Source organism: Peromyscus californicus, unplaced genomic scaffold (genome assembly GCF_007827085.1).
Source record: "Peromyscus californicus insignis strain IS unplaced genomic scaffold, ASM782708v3 Scaffold_19__1_contigs__length_69161282, whole genome shotgun sequence".
NCBI classification, from domain to species: domain Eukaryota; kingdom Metazoa; phylum Chordata; class Mammalia; order Rodentia; family Cricetidae; genus Peromyscus; species Peromyscus californicus.
In genome coordinates, this window is record NW_026294491.1 from 68,238,000 (window position 1) to 68,251,256 (window position 13,257).

A 13,257-nucleotide genomic window follows, 5' to 3' on the forward strand; every position below is an offset into this window, starting at 1 on the left:
AGATAAGCTTTTTTAAACATTGATTTGGGGGAAAGGAAAAACCAAACATTTTCCTTTCTTTCTTGTATTGACTGGGGAAGCCAGATAACCTGTAAGGAAACATCTCTTTGTAAAATTATTTCAGCTACGTGAAACTGTGTGGTTGAATATAATCAGACTTGAGTCCCACTTCACTTCTAATCTCTCCCTTCAAGGCCATGCCTGCCAACAGTATAGCAAGAAAGCTGCCAAGAGCCATGTGCACACAGCTCAATACTACCTAGAGATTGACCAACATGACAGAAAACAAAAGAGGGCCACATGCTTGCTGACAGCTCAGGGTGTGAGGGCTTAACCAAAGGACGTATTTCTGTGAGAACTGGGAATGAACTAGAGAGACTGAGAGCAGACTGGGGCTACCAGGGACTGTGAGGATTGGGTGGTAGGCAAAGGACACAAGGTTCAGTTTGACAAAGGAAGATGCTCAGGAGATCTTATATTGATACATTGCTAAGAACACACATTTTAAATTTCCTAACAAAGATAAATACTAAGTATGGTCCATAAATTAGCTTGACATAGTTATCGCACAGTGAATACACATCAGTCACCACCAGGTATTTTACTGTAAACATATGTGACTTTTTGCAGTACTGAGGATGGAACCCAAGTCCTTGCACATGTGATCAGGGGCTCTGCAGTCACTGAAGTAAAACTCCAGGATTTTTTATTTTAAGACAAGTTCTTGATAAGATACTGAGGCTAACCTCAAACTCATGATCCTCCTGCCTCAACTTTCAGAGTAGCTGAGAAATAGGCGTGTGCTACCACACTTAGGCAGTCTACAGTTTTGTTACAAATAAAGATGACAAAGAATTCAGTGAAAGATTACTAAATTACTAGAATCAGCCTATAAAAATGTGTGTGCGTGTGTGTGTGTGTGTGTGTGTGTGTGTGTGTGTGTGTGTGTGTGTGTGTGTTTGTGTGTGTGTGTGTGTGTGTGTGTGTGTGGTGCAGAGAGACTTTTGGTGCAGTTAGTACCCCTGAATTTAAGAAAATTGTGTCCAGCAGGAAAATATGCACATTTGGCAAACACTGAGGCAGGTCACTAACTCTTCATACTAAGAAGATTACGTCACCAGATGCATCCCCATCTGCTTACTAACACATGAAAATGAAAATACCATGTTTTTCTCTGACTACCAAGTTCCAGAGTTCATGAGTCATAGTGATAGTGATAGGAATCAGAAAGAGAAAATGTACAGAAGGAGAGCTATTTCACAAGAAACAAACAACATTGCTAAGGATGTGTTTTGACTTACACTCCTGTTCCCAAAACACATGCCATAAACACAACAAAACAGCAAATCTCTGTCTCCACCAAAAGCCACAATACAATGTATGACAGTGTCTGCAGTTACTGTGAAAAATAGGAGTCAGCCTCATAGATGAACCACGTAAATAATAAATTACATGCTCCAAAATCTCTCAGTTTTAAGCAGTAGAAACTCTGATAAGATATTCAGACCATATGAAGCATTCTTTCCTGCTAGAAGCTTGGTGATAATTATTTCTGTCCTTGCAAGTTTAAATCAGTAGGAAAAATTATTTAAATTTAGTTAAAAAAAATAGAAACACATGTTAAGAAATTCACCGTACAATTTACTCTTAATTAAACTACCCATCTACCAAAACAAAGTTTAGTGTGTGTACTATATGGCAATATTTGTACAGAAACTTGAGCTACTTAAAAAACTAGTAAAGTCCCTGACCTCCCTGCACTTAGCCCAAACAGGTCCTTGCTCATTTCTGATCAACACCAACTTGTACATCCTTACATTTTATCTCACAGTCAGAGAATCCCCAACCTGTCTGACTGCAATTATTCAAACTTTAACCTGGCAAAATAGAGTCTTAAACCACAGTTTCCAGTAGCCCCAACTATTGCACTACCACAGGAATCCATGCCAGACCATGCTAAAATTCAAGGCTCTTCTGATATTAACAGTGTTAACAGAACAGGCTGATGCAAAGGCAGAGCTGTATAGATGACTGTGGTTGTCCTTTCCTCCAGACTGTCCTCTGGATTAGTATTCTCTGCCATACAGAAATTCTCAATTGAGCTTAGTTTCTGTATCCATTATCAAATCCAGCCACATGGGATGCTGACATAAAACCAATTATATAGGGACTAAAATTTACATCTATGTTATTTAAGCCATACATCACAGTCCTTATGGGAAAATGATCAGTGGAGAGAGGGAGACAGGTAAAAATATATCAGTAGAGCTGATTAAACAAAACAGCAGTAAACAAGGTACTCTAGAAATGTAGGCCAATAAGGACACAGAAGTTCTAAGGAATCCTGGATGTGGGAGAAATAAGGAAGTGTGGCAAGTTAGTGGTTCCCTTCTTAAACTCGTATCAAGGTCAGTGCAGTGTGTGGGATTATCACTGCTGGCAAGTTTATTGTGTGTGACAAGATGTGATGTCTACTAATAGTACAGGAATTTCCAACACAACTGCTTGGCCCTGATGAACTGAGACTTCAGTATATGATCCTTCCACAAAAATAAAAGAGGGGAGTCTTTGGATGCTCTGGTGTCAGGACCAGAGAAGCGAGTCACTTGGAAGCACAAATAGTGTTTTCCTTGCTCCCCTTTCTGGCAGGACTTGGGACAAGAGGAAATGTTGGGTGTGAGCAGTTTGCTGGGCACATGGTGAAGGTGAAACTGGTTTGGTCAACAGTTTTAAATTCCAGACTGCTGGGTTTTCATTCATAAGAGAAGGAAGAGGAGAGGGGACAAAGGAAAGGGAGGAAGAGAAAGAATGAAGAAGGAAGAAAAAAGAAAATGAATGTATGAAAAGCAATATACAAGTGGAGAATACACATCAAATAATGTTCCTTTTATCCATTCTCTCTACCTTGAATCAGAAGTCCACATCAACACAGCCTTCTTTGTGCAAAGTTTCTAAAAACAAACAAACAAAAAAAAAAAGATAGAAAAGAGGTGGGGCTTGGGAAGACTCATGTTTTCTAATATGAGTGGCAGAAATATGTAAGGATTTTAGGTTGCTGTTGGGCAAGAAGAAAGCTTGCCCTTTTTTGGTCTGGATGATTCTGCTTGACTGTATTGATTCACTTCACAGTCTCTGGCACTAAGTTCCATGTTGACTCTGTAACTGGACAGTCCTAGACTGAAAGCAGCTTCAACAATGTTCACTGACAATTCTATTTGTTTGTTTGTTTGTTTTAAGAAGGTGGAGGCTTGAATTCTACCACCCTCAAAAAGTAAACTCTTTGTTTCTCATACTTAACCAGGACTAGTCTTTTCTATCTTAGAATAGACTCTGTCAGCAAACCCAGCAGGAACCAGCACACACCACTGCATTCAAACCCACTGTGTCTCCTGTGGAAGTCCCTGTCCCCATCAGTGTCACCATCGTTTCCGCCTTCAGGAGATGCTGCCTCCCTTTGTGACAACCGACCTTGTCCTTGCAAAGGATTAATTCCCTCATGGAACTTTAATAGGGTGCAGGGGCGTGTCCCCAGGAGTACAATGATGGAAATCTTCCCTCACATCACTTAAGAACTCTATTTTCTTGACTCCTATGTTGTTTTTAGTCCCAGTTAAGATAGTAATTTGCCTTTTGGAACAGTTAATATGTGTTTATATTCCTGGATCCAGGGCAGTCCATGGGTCCCATTCAGAATTCATGGCCCAAAAGTTATGGTAATTGTACAGTGTAAGTTAGATGTCAAGAACATGGCTCTAAATAAATTGAAAATTTTTATTTTGAAAGCTAGAAATGCATTTATTCTGAATTATTGTGTTTACCCTGTAGCAAATCTTTTGTTGTTGTTGTTCATATAATTTGCTTTGAAGAGAATTTACTGTTTAATCAGTCTGGAATTGTTTTCTGAGATTACACTATTTACTTATCTGATGTTGAATTGACAGTCTATATAACTCTTATCCATGAGGCAATAGTTTATGTCACTGTGTTCTGTAGAGATTCTAAACACATTAGCAAGCATCTCCTAACTCCTTCAGAATCAATGTGATAACATACTATAGCAAAAGATAAGGCCTGAATTCTGATGTCTTTCATGAAACAAGCAATCTTAAAAACACCATTTGGGGACTGAAGAGGTGGTTCAGCAACTAAGAAACCACATTACACTTGCAATGGGTAGGAGTTCTGTTCCCAGCACCCATGTCAGGGGGCGTATAACCACCCATAACTCCAGCTCCAGGGGATCTGATGCTTTCTTCTGGCCTCTGAGGGCACCACACTCATGTGCACACACACACACACACACACACACACACACACACACACACACACACACACTTTTCATTTTTAAAATAGAACATCATTTCACTTTTGGGACTCAGTATTAGATTTCACATACTGAATCCTGCTTGTTTGGTTTATTTGATCATTAAAATGTTGTGTCATTATAGATTTGTTAAAACTCTCACTGAATACTATAATTCTTAATATACCTAAAGTTCAAGTACAGTCCTCCAATGCTCTATCTTTATCCAGTTCTGAATGAAAGGTTAGGGTTTATGTTGCTATGAAGAGACTCCAGGACCACAGCAACTCTTATAAAGGAAAACATTTAACTGGGGTGACTCACTTACAGTCCATTATTATCATGGAGGGAAGCAAGGCAGGATGCAGTCAAATATGTTACTGGAGAAGTAGCCAGGTATCCTACACCTTGACTTGTAGACAACAAGAAGTGGTGGGTCTCATTGGGCATTGCTTGAGCACACATGAGACCTCAAAGCCTACCTCCACAATGACACACTTCCTACAACAAGACCACATCTACTCCAACAAAGCCACACCTCCTAATAGTACCACTCCCTTCGGGGCCATTTTCTTTCAAACCATCACATGGGGGCATCCTGACTGAAAAGCTCAGCTAATCCACCAACCCAGGTGAATTTGATTCAGGAATGGGCTCACTGTGCCCACAGAGAGAGCCATTCAGATGTCCTTTCTATCATCCCATTTGGTGGCCGAACATAACCTGAAATGCTGATAATGGAGCTAAGGAGTCTATAGAACCATCAGCATGTGTGTGGGGCAGGGATCCTGTGACCCTGAGTGGGTGTGATCAACACATGCAGAATTGGCGAAGTTACTGATTCCTTCATACTCACGCTTCCACTCCATCGTGAGATGGAGAGGCGTGTTCTGCTTCCAGTGGTTGCAGATCCACTGAAAATAAGCCAAACAAGCATCCATTTGGTTCGCTACAGTTCCATACCAGCACAAAGAGTTTTGGTCTTAACATTTCAGTCAATGTGTTAACAGTTGGTGGCCTGAACCACAGAATGACTTCCTTCTAGACTTTTCTAAATGCCTGAATTTGAGCAGGGCCACTTCCTGTTGGGGCTGCAAAGAATTACTTTCAGTAGTGGAAACATATGAACTGTGGACCAATAGCTGAGGAGTCCCCATGGTACTGGACTAGGCCATCTGGATAAGTGAGACAGTTGTTTAGCTTGAACTGTTTAGGGGGCCCCCAGGCAGTGGGACTGGGACCTGTCCCTAGTGCATGAGCTGGCTTTTTGGAACCTATTGCCTATGGTGAGACACTTTGCACAGGCTTAGTGCAGGGAGGAGGGGCCTGGACCTGCCTCAACTGAATGTGCCAGGCTCTGCTGACTCCCCATGGGAGACCTTGCCTTGGAGGAGGTGGGAATGGGGGGTGGGAGGAGGGAGGACAGGGAATTTGAGGTTGATATGTAAAATAAATTGAAAAATCTCTTAATAACAAAAAATAAATAAATTTTAAAAAAGAATTAGTTTCAGAATGTTCTCACAGAAAGTGGGGTGGATGAACTAGGAATGTGTAGACAATGAAAGTAAAGCTGTCCAGGGAAACAAAGGGACTGGCTGGGGAGAGAAGAGGGAGAGTGGAGGACTTAAAGGGCATATTCATCATAATGTATACATTTGTACAAAAACTGGATACATAGATATGTTTTAAATGTGTGTGTGAGAGAGAGATAAAGAAGCCTGGCAGCCTGCCCCAGACAGCAGTTTTGGTTTTGGTATCATGATGTTGAGACTGCTCTGTTTGGGTCTTGATGGTGTTTATTTGGGGCTTCAGCTGCTTCCATTGGAACCTTTGTGGGTTATGATAGTAAAATCAATTCACAGCAACACTATCATAAGATATGATGTATTAAAATAGAGATGGCAAAGCACTACAACATTGTGTTAGTGCTGGGTAATCCAAGGAGTGGAAATTTGTGTGTATCCTGTTTGAGGGGATGCAGACTTCCTTCAGAAAGCACAGATTGGAGCCACATTCAGTCTTCTAGTGGACTCTGTGGGGTTTTGTTGTTGTTGTCTTAATCTAAATCTAATGTTAGTAATACAACCTTTCAGTGGATTTTATTATTGTTTTAAATGAATACTTTTCTGTGGTTCTTGTGTTTAGGGACTATGTCTCTTTGAGAATCTGACAAATGCTAAATATTCACCTCTACAGCAAGTGAAGCAGATACAATACATTCTGAGTTACAACTAAAGGACCTTCTGGTTATCTGGTAGACCCCAGGGCACTTGGGTGCTCATATTGCTTGCCTCTAGTTAACCACTTCGCACTCTCTTTCTCCCAAGAACTCTCTTGCTAGAAAATCTGGTAAGAGTTCTCACCACCCTCTCCTTCTTGAAGGTCCCTTTGGTTCTGGATCTGTTGTCAGAAGACCTCCCCTAGGAAATATTAAGCTAGAGAGTTGCTGTTCAGTCAAGGCTCAGTGTGTCTGGTGCTTTGCACATGGTATCTGCCCCTCCAGGCACTGAGTGACATCTGTGTACCTATCTGCATCCCATCCTCTCTTAGGAAGTGGAAGCTGTCATTGATGTTCAAAGCCACTAATTCCTTGCAATGATACCCCAGTCACTGATTAAAACCCCTAACCACACTCATCTCTCCAAAGTGGGTGTGTCTTTAGATCAGGAAATACATCCATCTATATGCCCAGCCTACTCACTCACCTTGAGCTTGGTTCGCTCTGAGTTGGAGTGGCCTTCTTTCTAAGAAATCTCACTTCCTGTCTTCAGTGCTCACTTCCTGTTCACTCTCTGTACCTGTGACCATTGTTGTTGGCTCTGCTCTCTCCACACAGGTAACAACATTGACTCAGGAGGTCTCGCAACTAGGGAAAGATATGAGGAACATCATGCAACTTCTGGAAAACATCTTGTCACCTCAGCAGCCATCAAAGTTTTGTTCTCTGCATCCCGCTCCAATGTGTCCTTCCAGAGAAAGCCTACAGACCAGGGTGAGCTGGAGTGCTCACCAGCCTTGCCTACATTTTCAGGCAGGTGGAGCGCAGCTTTATCATGGTAATGTCACCTCTGACATCTGGAGTGTGGATCCCTCCTCTTTGGGCAGCAGCCCTCAGCGAACTGAAGCTCATGAGCAAAACCCAGCAGACAGAGAACTGCATCATTCTCCAAACCTTGATTATTCCCCCTCCCACTGCCAGGTTATCCAGGAAGGTCACTTGCAGTTCCTAAGGTGCATCTCCCCCCATTCTGATACCACACTGACACCTTTGCAGTCCATCTCAGCCACTCTCTCATCCTCCATCTGCTCATCATCAGAAACATCCTTGCACCTGGTTCTCCCAAGTAGATCAGAAGAGGGCAGCACCACCCATGGACCTGTGAATTCCTTCAGTTTGGAAAACTTACCAGGCTCTTGGGACCAAGAAGCAATGATGTCAGCCTCTACAGAACCCTTGGAGAACTTTCCAGAAGTTGTCACAAGCACAGCAGATGCAAAGGACAGCAAAGCTATAAATGTATGATATCAGCACATAAGGGCAGCTTCCAATGCCAAACTGCTGCTGCATGACAGCTCTAGTCGGCCTCTGGGACCTCTAGTAGGCATGGTGCCCAAGCATTGTTGGGAATTCTGCAGAAAAGAGGGCAAGGGGCCAGAGAAAGGCAGATCCACCTCTTTACTGTAGCAAACAATTTCTAGATCTTGAAAAGCATCAACCCTTCTTATGTACAGGTATTAACTTACTGGTCTGTTTGGCAGACTTTGGTAACCATCCAAAGACCCTGAGGGTCTGAGTAGATAGAAACCCCAGACAAAGAGTTTGGGGATGAGTTTTGTCATAGTGCTTTTGTGAAGTGCAGCAAAGGTCTTTCCTGAGTGCCTGATTGTCATTCCTGAACAATATCTATAGCATTGTTGGCCTCGGGGGTGCATGGCTCCCACTGATCTATTTTCCTTTTTGTTAAGGCAGAGGGACAATTATCACTGCATGTCATCTCCTAGACAATCAGTAAAATAGAGCTGGTAGCCAGTGGCTAGCTAGCCATGCGTTATTTGCCATGTAAATGAAAATGTCTTTATTTATTGAAAAAAAGAAGCTATTTTTATAACCTTGGTATGAAATATGTATTTAAACTACTTAAACTATTTATAAAAAATGAATGTTTTCTTTTCATTTTGGTAAAAAAAAAAGCTTGCTGTTTTAACAGGAAATGCACTACTGTTATGTATAGTAAATCAAAAATTATTTATCATTAGAAGGTTGTAGTTTCTAAAGGAATCCTCTTTTATCTGCATGCAGTTTAGAAAACAGAAAAAAGAAAGTATACCCTCACATTTCTGGGCTACCAAAGGACAGTGGGGTCATATTTTATTAATGAAATAAAAACATGGACTCAGTGTGAACTCCATGAGGTTTGGCCTGGTAATGGAGAGGGCTCCTCATCTCTGCTGACTTGTGCAATGCTGTGGACCCAGCAGCAGATGTAACAATCCTCTGAACAGTGTATTCTGTGGTTTAAGAGCCAAAAATTTGTGTGTATAATATGTGATCATAACCTACACTGAGCCACTTTGGGTTCAAAACTATGAATGTGTCCTACCCTAGTTCCCCATTTTAGGAAAGGCCATGGAGCAACATACATCTCCAAATGAGGCCAAGACTTGTGGACTATGACTGCCGGGCACAGTACCCATTTAAGACTGCCCATGATACTCGATTGAAGCATTGAACCTTTGAAGTTAAAACTCCCCATGGGGCTGACAGCTACACAGTGGATGCCATGTGTGTGGCAAGAGAAGGGAAACTTGGGATTACATGGCTAGGATGCTCACAGCTAGAACCCAGAATGTTTCCAGTACTTGACACACACCAACATGCAAATTCCAATGCTATGTTTGGCAGTGATGTAAACACATTCATTTAAGCTGCATATTGTGTTTAAGGACATTTAGGCCTTCATCTTCTCCAGTTTCCCAATTAGTCCATATTCTAGAGCTCTTCTGGCCTTATATCCACTACAGAGGATAAACAATGCAGAATTTCATCATTAAAAAATATCAAAACAAGCTGAGGTTTCTGGTGTTGTGATTTGTACACCCTAACCTGGCTGGAGCAGCAGAACCAGAAAAGAACTCTTAAGGAAACAACACAGGATTAGGCAACCTTTACCTTTGGGTAAAGGCTGAGGCAGTCTATTTTTCACACTTTCAACCTTCAGTCTTTTCTTAAGTTTGGGGGAAACTGAGGAAAGAGCAACGGTCTAGATTTCATGTGTTCATTTGCATCCCCCTTTCTTCTCTATATTTCACTTATTTTAAGAGCTACTCAAAGAGAGTTCATTGAACTAACAGGTTCATGAAGTTCCACATGACGAACCAGCAGGACTATTACTGATGCCAAGTACAGAGACTGACATTCTATTCTCTGGTATTGACTGTATAGCAAGAGATGTTTGGAAATTACATGTGTTAGTCTCTCATATAACCACCAAACCATAGTAATAGTCATCATTGTTCCTATTTTAAAAATAAACAATTGGGATAGTTTTTTAAATTTTCCTCATCATATTGTTTTAAATTTTAGAACATATACACAAATGACCACTAATGATGTTTCATATCCACATCCACCCTTTGCTGCCCTTTAAAATTTATAAGTAATTAACTTTCTTCTAAATCAATGAATAAATACTTGATTCTGCTTTTTTTAAGTAGGTGATTAAGTACTCTCTAGGGATTTGGGATGGCCAATGACATGTTTGGAAACACATGATATTTTTCTAGACAGCATCTTCTCTTCTCTCAGTTGATTTTAGTGGCTTAAGAACCAGCTGGATAAAAGCAAACCAAACCTCAGAAATGGCAGGGCTCCCAAGGGTCCTTTATTTGAAAGTGCCTTCCTCTTCAGAACCAACTTCACCTTCACCGTGACACACAGGATTCTTCCACATCTGAGGCAGCACTTGATTGATCTAGGCAATGTGTGCCATGATGTTGCTATAGGAAATGAGAAATCGTATCTTTTTCTCATGTGAGGTTCTCTGACGGCTACCCAGCAAAGAACATAGCTGCCCATCTTCTCATCAGAGGTGCAGTTTGGGATTCCAGCATTTCCCCCTCACCCACCCACTGCTGAGGAACAAATTCCAGATCCATAAGGAACATAAATAGTTATTTTCTTTACAAGTTCACTTCCTTAAAAATACCATTCAGGAAAAAAAATATTTTAAAAAATGAAAGGGGGCTCCTAAGAACACTTACTGCTCTTTCAGATGACCTGAGTTCAATTACCATGATCTATACCAGGTAACTCACCTGCAACTCCAGCTCCAAGGAATACCATACTCTCTTCCAGCCTCCTCAGGCATCCATATGCATGTGTATATATATATACACACACACACACACACACACACTTTAAAAATAAAATGTAATAATATTGGGAGCTTAAATCTTCTATATGTAGTTCTGTTTAAGTAAACCAGGCAGATTATGTGAGATCTATTTGTTCAATGTAAGAGGAATTTTCTCATAATTGAAGCTAATTATAAATACAGCTTGTTATTTTTACCTTGCTGTTAATAGGCAAGTGTCCTCTCAAATATTGGCTTTTGGACAGAATGATACTGTTCTGGATGTTCTAGATTATCAGATGTGAGCTAGTGTGTTTGAAACATTGAACATCTGGCTCTAAGCCAGTGCCTAGTCTGAGGAACTTACACTTGGTGAGCTCCCTGGTGACTAACATATAGTAAAAATTAAAAATACTGGTCTAAACTCTCCTTAAATACAAGTTTACATTTTATTGATATGTATATAAATGGACCAGCATCTAAAACCCATGAAAGAGAGCCATGAGTCTGTAGTCACATGTTCATAAGCTTGCTTAACCCCAAAGTTAAGTTAGTCTCCAACTTTATTCAAATCATGCATTTCGCAGAGGATCTTAAGAAGGTAGACATTCAGAACTCTGACTTCAAGATACAGTCTGGATGGTCCTTGCTGTGTAACCTCAGGCAGTTAGTTGTTTGACACCTCTGAGTTTCAGTTTATTCATCTAAACTTAGGGCTTATACCACATCTAACTTGCAGCACCTCAGAGAGTTACAGAAGCAGTTTAAGTGAGAGCCCACCACCTGGCATGTAAAAGGAATACTAAGCAAATGCCAATGTATCCCCCTGGCCTTCACCTCCAGGTCCTCTCCCACTTCCCTTCCCTTCATGCTCTCAGTTTCTTCCTCCTCACACTCTTCTACTCTTCCTTACCTCCAGCAGTCTCCACCCCAGCTTCTTTTTCTCTCCTGACCTTCCTTCTCTTTTTCTTTTCCCTCTGCCCTCCTCCTGTCCTCTCTTATTCTCTGTTCCTTGTCTTAGGCTAGTGTTTGAAACATGAAACCAAAACATGTCTTTTCTCCACAGATCAGAACACAACTTTCAACCCATCACAGGCCCTTACAGTGCCGGGACTCAGGTCAGCACTCACCTGTAATAAAGAAATTTGTAACGGAGGCAACAAAGATAGAAAAAAAAAATCTATCGTACTTGCTCCCAGCCTCTTTAGCCCCAAACCATGTGGCCTTGGGTTTATTTGAGCAAGCTGTATTTTGCAAACCTCTTTACAATTACATAAAGACTCATGGAATTTACTCATTAACAGGAATGGGTTCCATAAACACATGCCATTTTTTTCTATTGCTCATTTCCAAATTTCTCTTAGGATATTTGCTATTGCTTCAGAAATCAAGTTCACAAAGAAGTCATATCCACTACCCTAGGCTATAAAAAAAAAACCCTGTATAGATTAAGAAAGTCCTCAGAAGTTTCTCAGTGGTAAGTGGTTGTGACCCTCAGAGCTGATGAAACACTCAGCAGTTCACAGGGAAGCCTTCAAAGCTCCCCCTGAAACCCCAGGAAGCCAGTGGGTACCTCCAGAAGAAATGAGTAAAATGTCACTCCCTGCAGCTAGTGTCCTGAAAGAACTTGTCCCCTGGGTTCCATCTTTCAACAGAGCTGAATAAATAGCTCTTGAAAGATGTTAAGGCAGGCCAACAAGGCAGAGACACCCTACATCCACACCTGTTCTTTCTAGCAATTAATATGCTGTACATTCTAAAAAGACAGGTAAGCTAAATATACCTTGAAGGTAAACTATTTCCCTCTTGGGCTGTTTCCTTGTTTCCTTCTGGCTTAGGTTCCTCCATTTGGAGAGAAGAGCCTGGGACTAGAGGGAAATTTATTCTAAAGTTGACTAAGTCTCTAGTCTCTCTCTCTTTCTCTCTCTCTCTCCTCTCTCTGCCTAGTTGTCTTGAAAAAGTAAAACATGTGTATGATACATGTGGGCACAACAAAGAATAAATTGGGAAAAAACGAGACTTAAAATTGTGTCCATGCTTTTTATTCTTGAGAACAAAATTAATTGGAAAGAACTGGGTTTTTTTATTTTATTTTATTTAGGAATTCCCTTTAGGGTGAAGAGTGTCATATCCCCCTTGGAATTACCCCTGAACTCAAGATATAGCTCTCCCTTACACTGCGGTTTATTGTCCCAAGGGAGAAAAATCCCAGAACTCAACAGGCAGGTCATGGCTGAATAGTGCTGAGGGGTACATACCTGACTGTCCTGTTTAGAGAACTGCCTGTGGTCACTGCAGCCACATGGCTAATGTTCCCTGGGTCTATTAGGGTCCCTTACTAACATTTGCAGTGATATTCAGGAGTTGAAATCTCCATTCCTGAATGTTGCCTTGGTAAACTGTTGCCTCAAATAAGCGACATTGTCTCTTCCTACTCTAATCAGAGAGTCAGTGGAGTCAAATCAAATAGTCACCACTGTCTTCTGATAGCCAAGCAGAACTTGAACTCTGGATATGAACCACCATTCTATCTAGACAGGAGATGTCAACTGAGGGGGATGTTAGGCAGAAGGAGTTGTGTGCATGGTAATGGTGTCTCTA

General features: G+C 41.2%; 1 protein-coding gene across 1 annotated transcript in view; it reads left to right on the top strand.

The window, feature by feature from the left end:
• Kcnh8 (potassium voltage-gated channel subfamily H member 8) overlaps positions 1–12,654 on the top strand; it is a 383,313-nt gene extending 370,659 nt beyond the window's left edge. Inside the window, exon 16 of the mRNA XM_052745629.1 lies at positions 7,140–12,654. Within this exon, the coding sequence (XP_052601589.1) occupies positions 7,140–7,826 (687 nt within the window). The 3' untranslated portion in view covers positions 7,827–12,654. The remainder of the gene's footprint in view (positions 1–7,139) is intronic.
• The last annotated feature ends 603 nt before the right edge of the window (positions 12,655–13,257 follow it).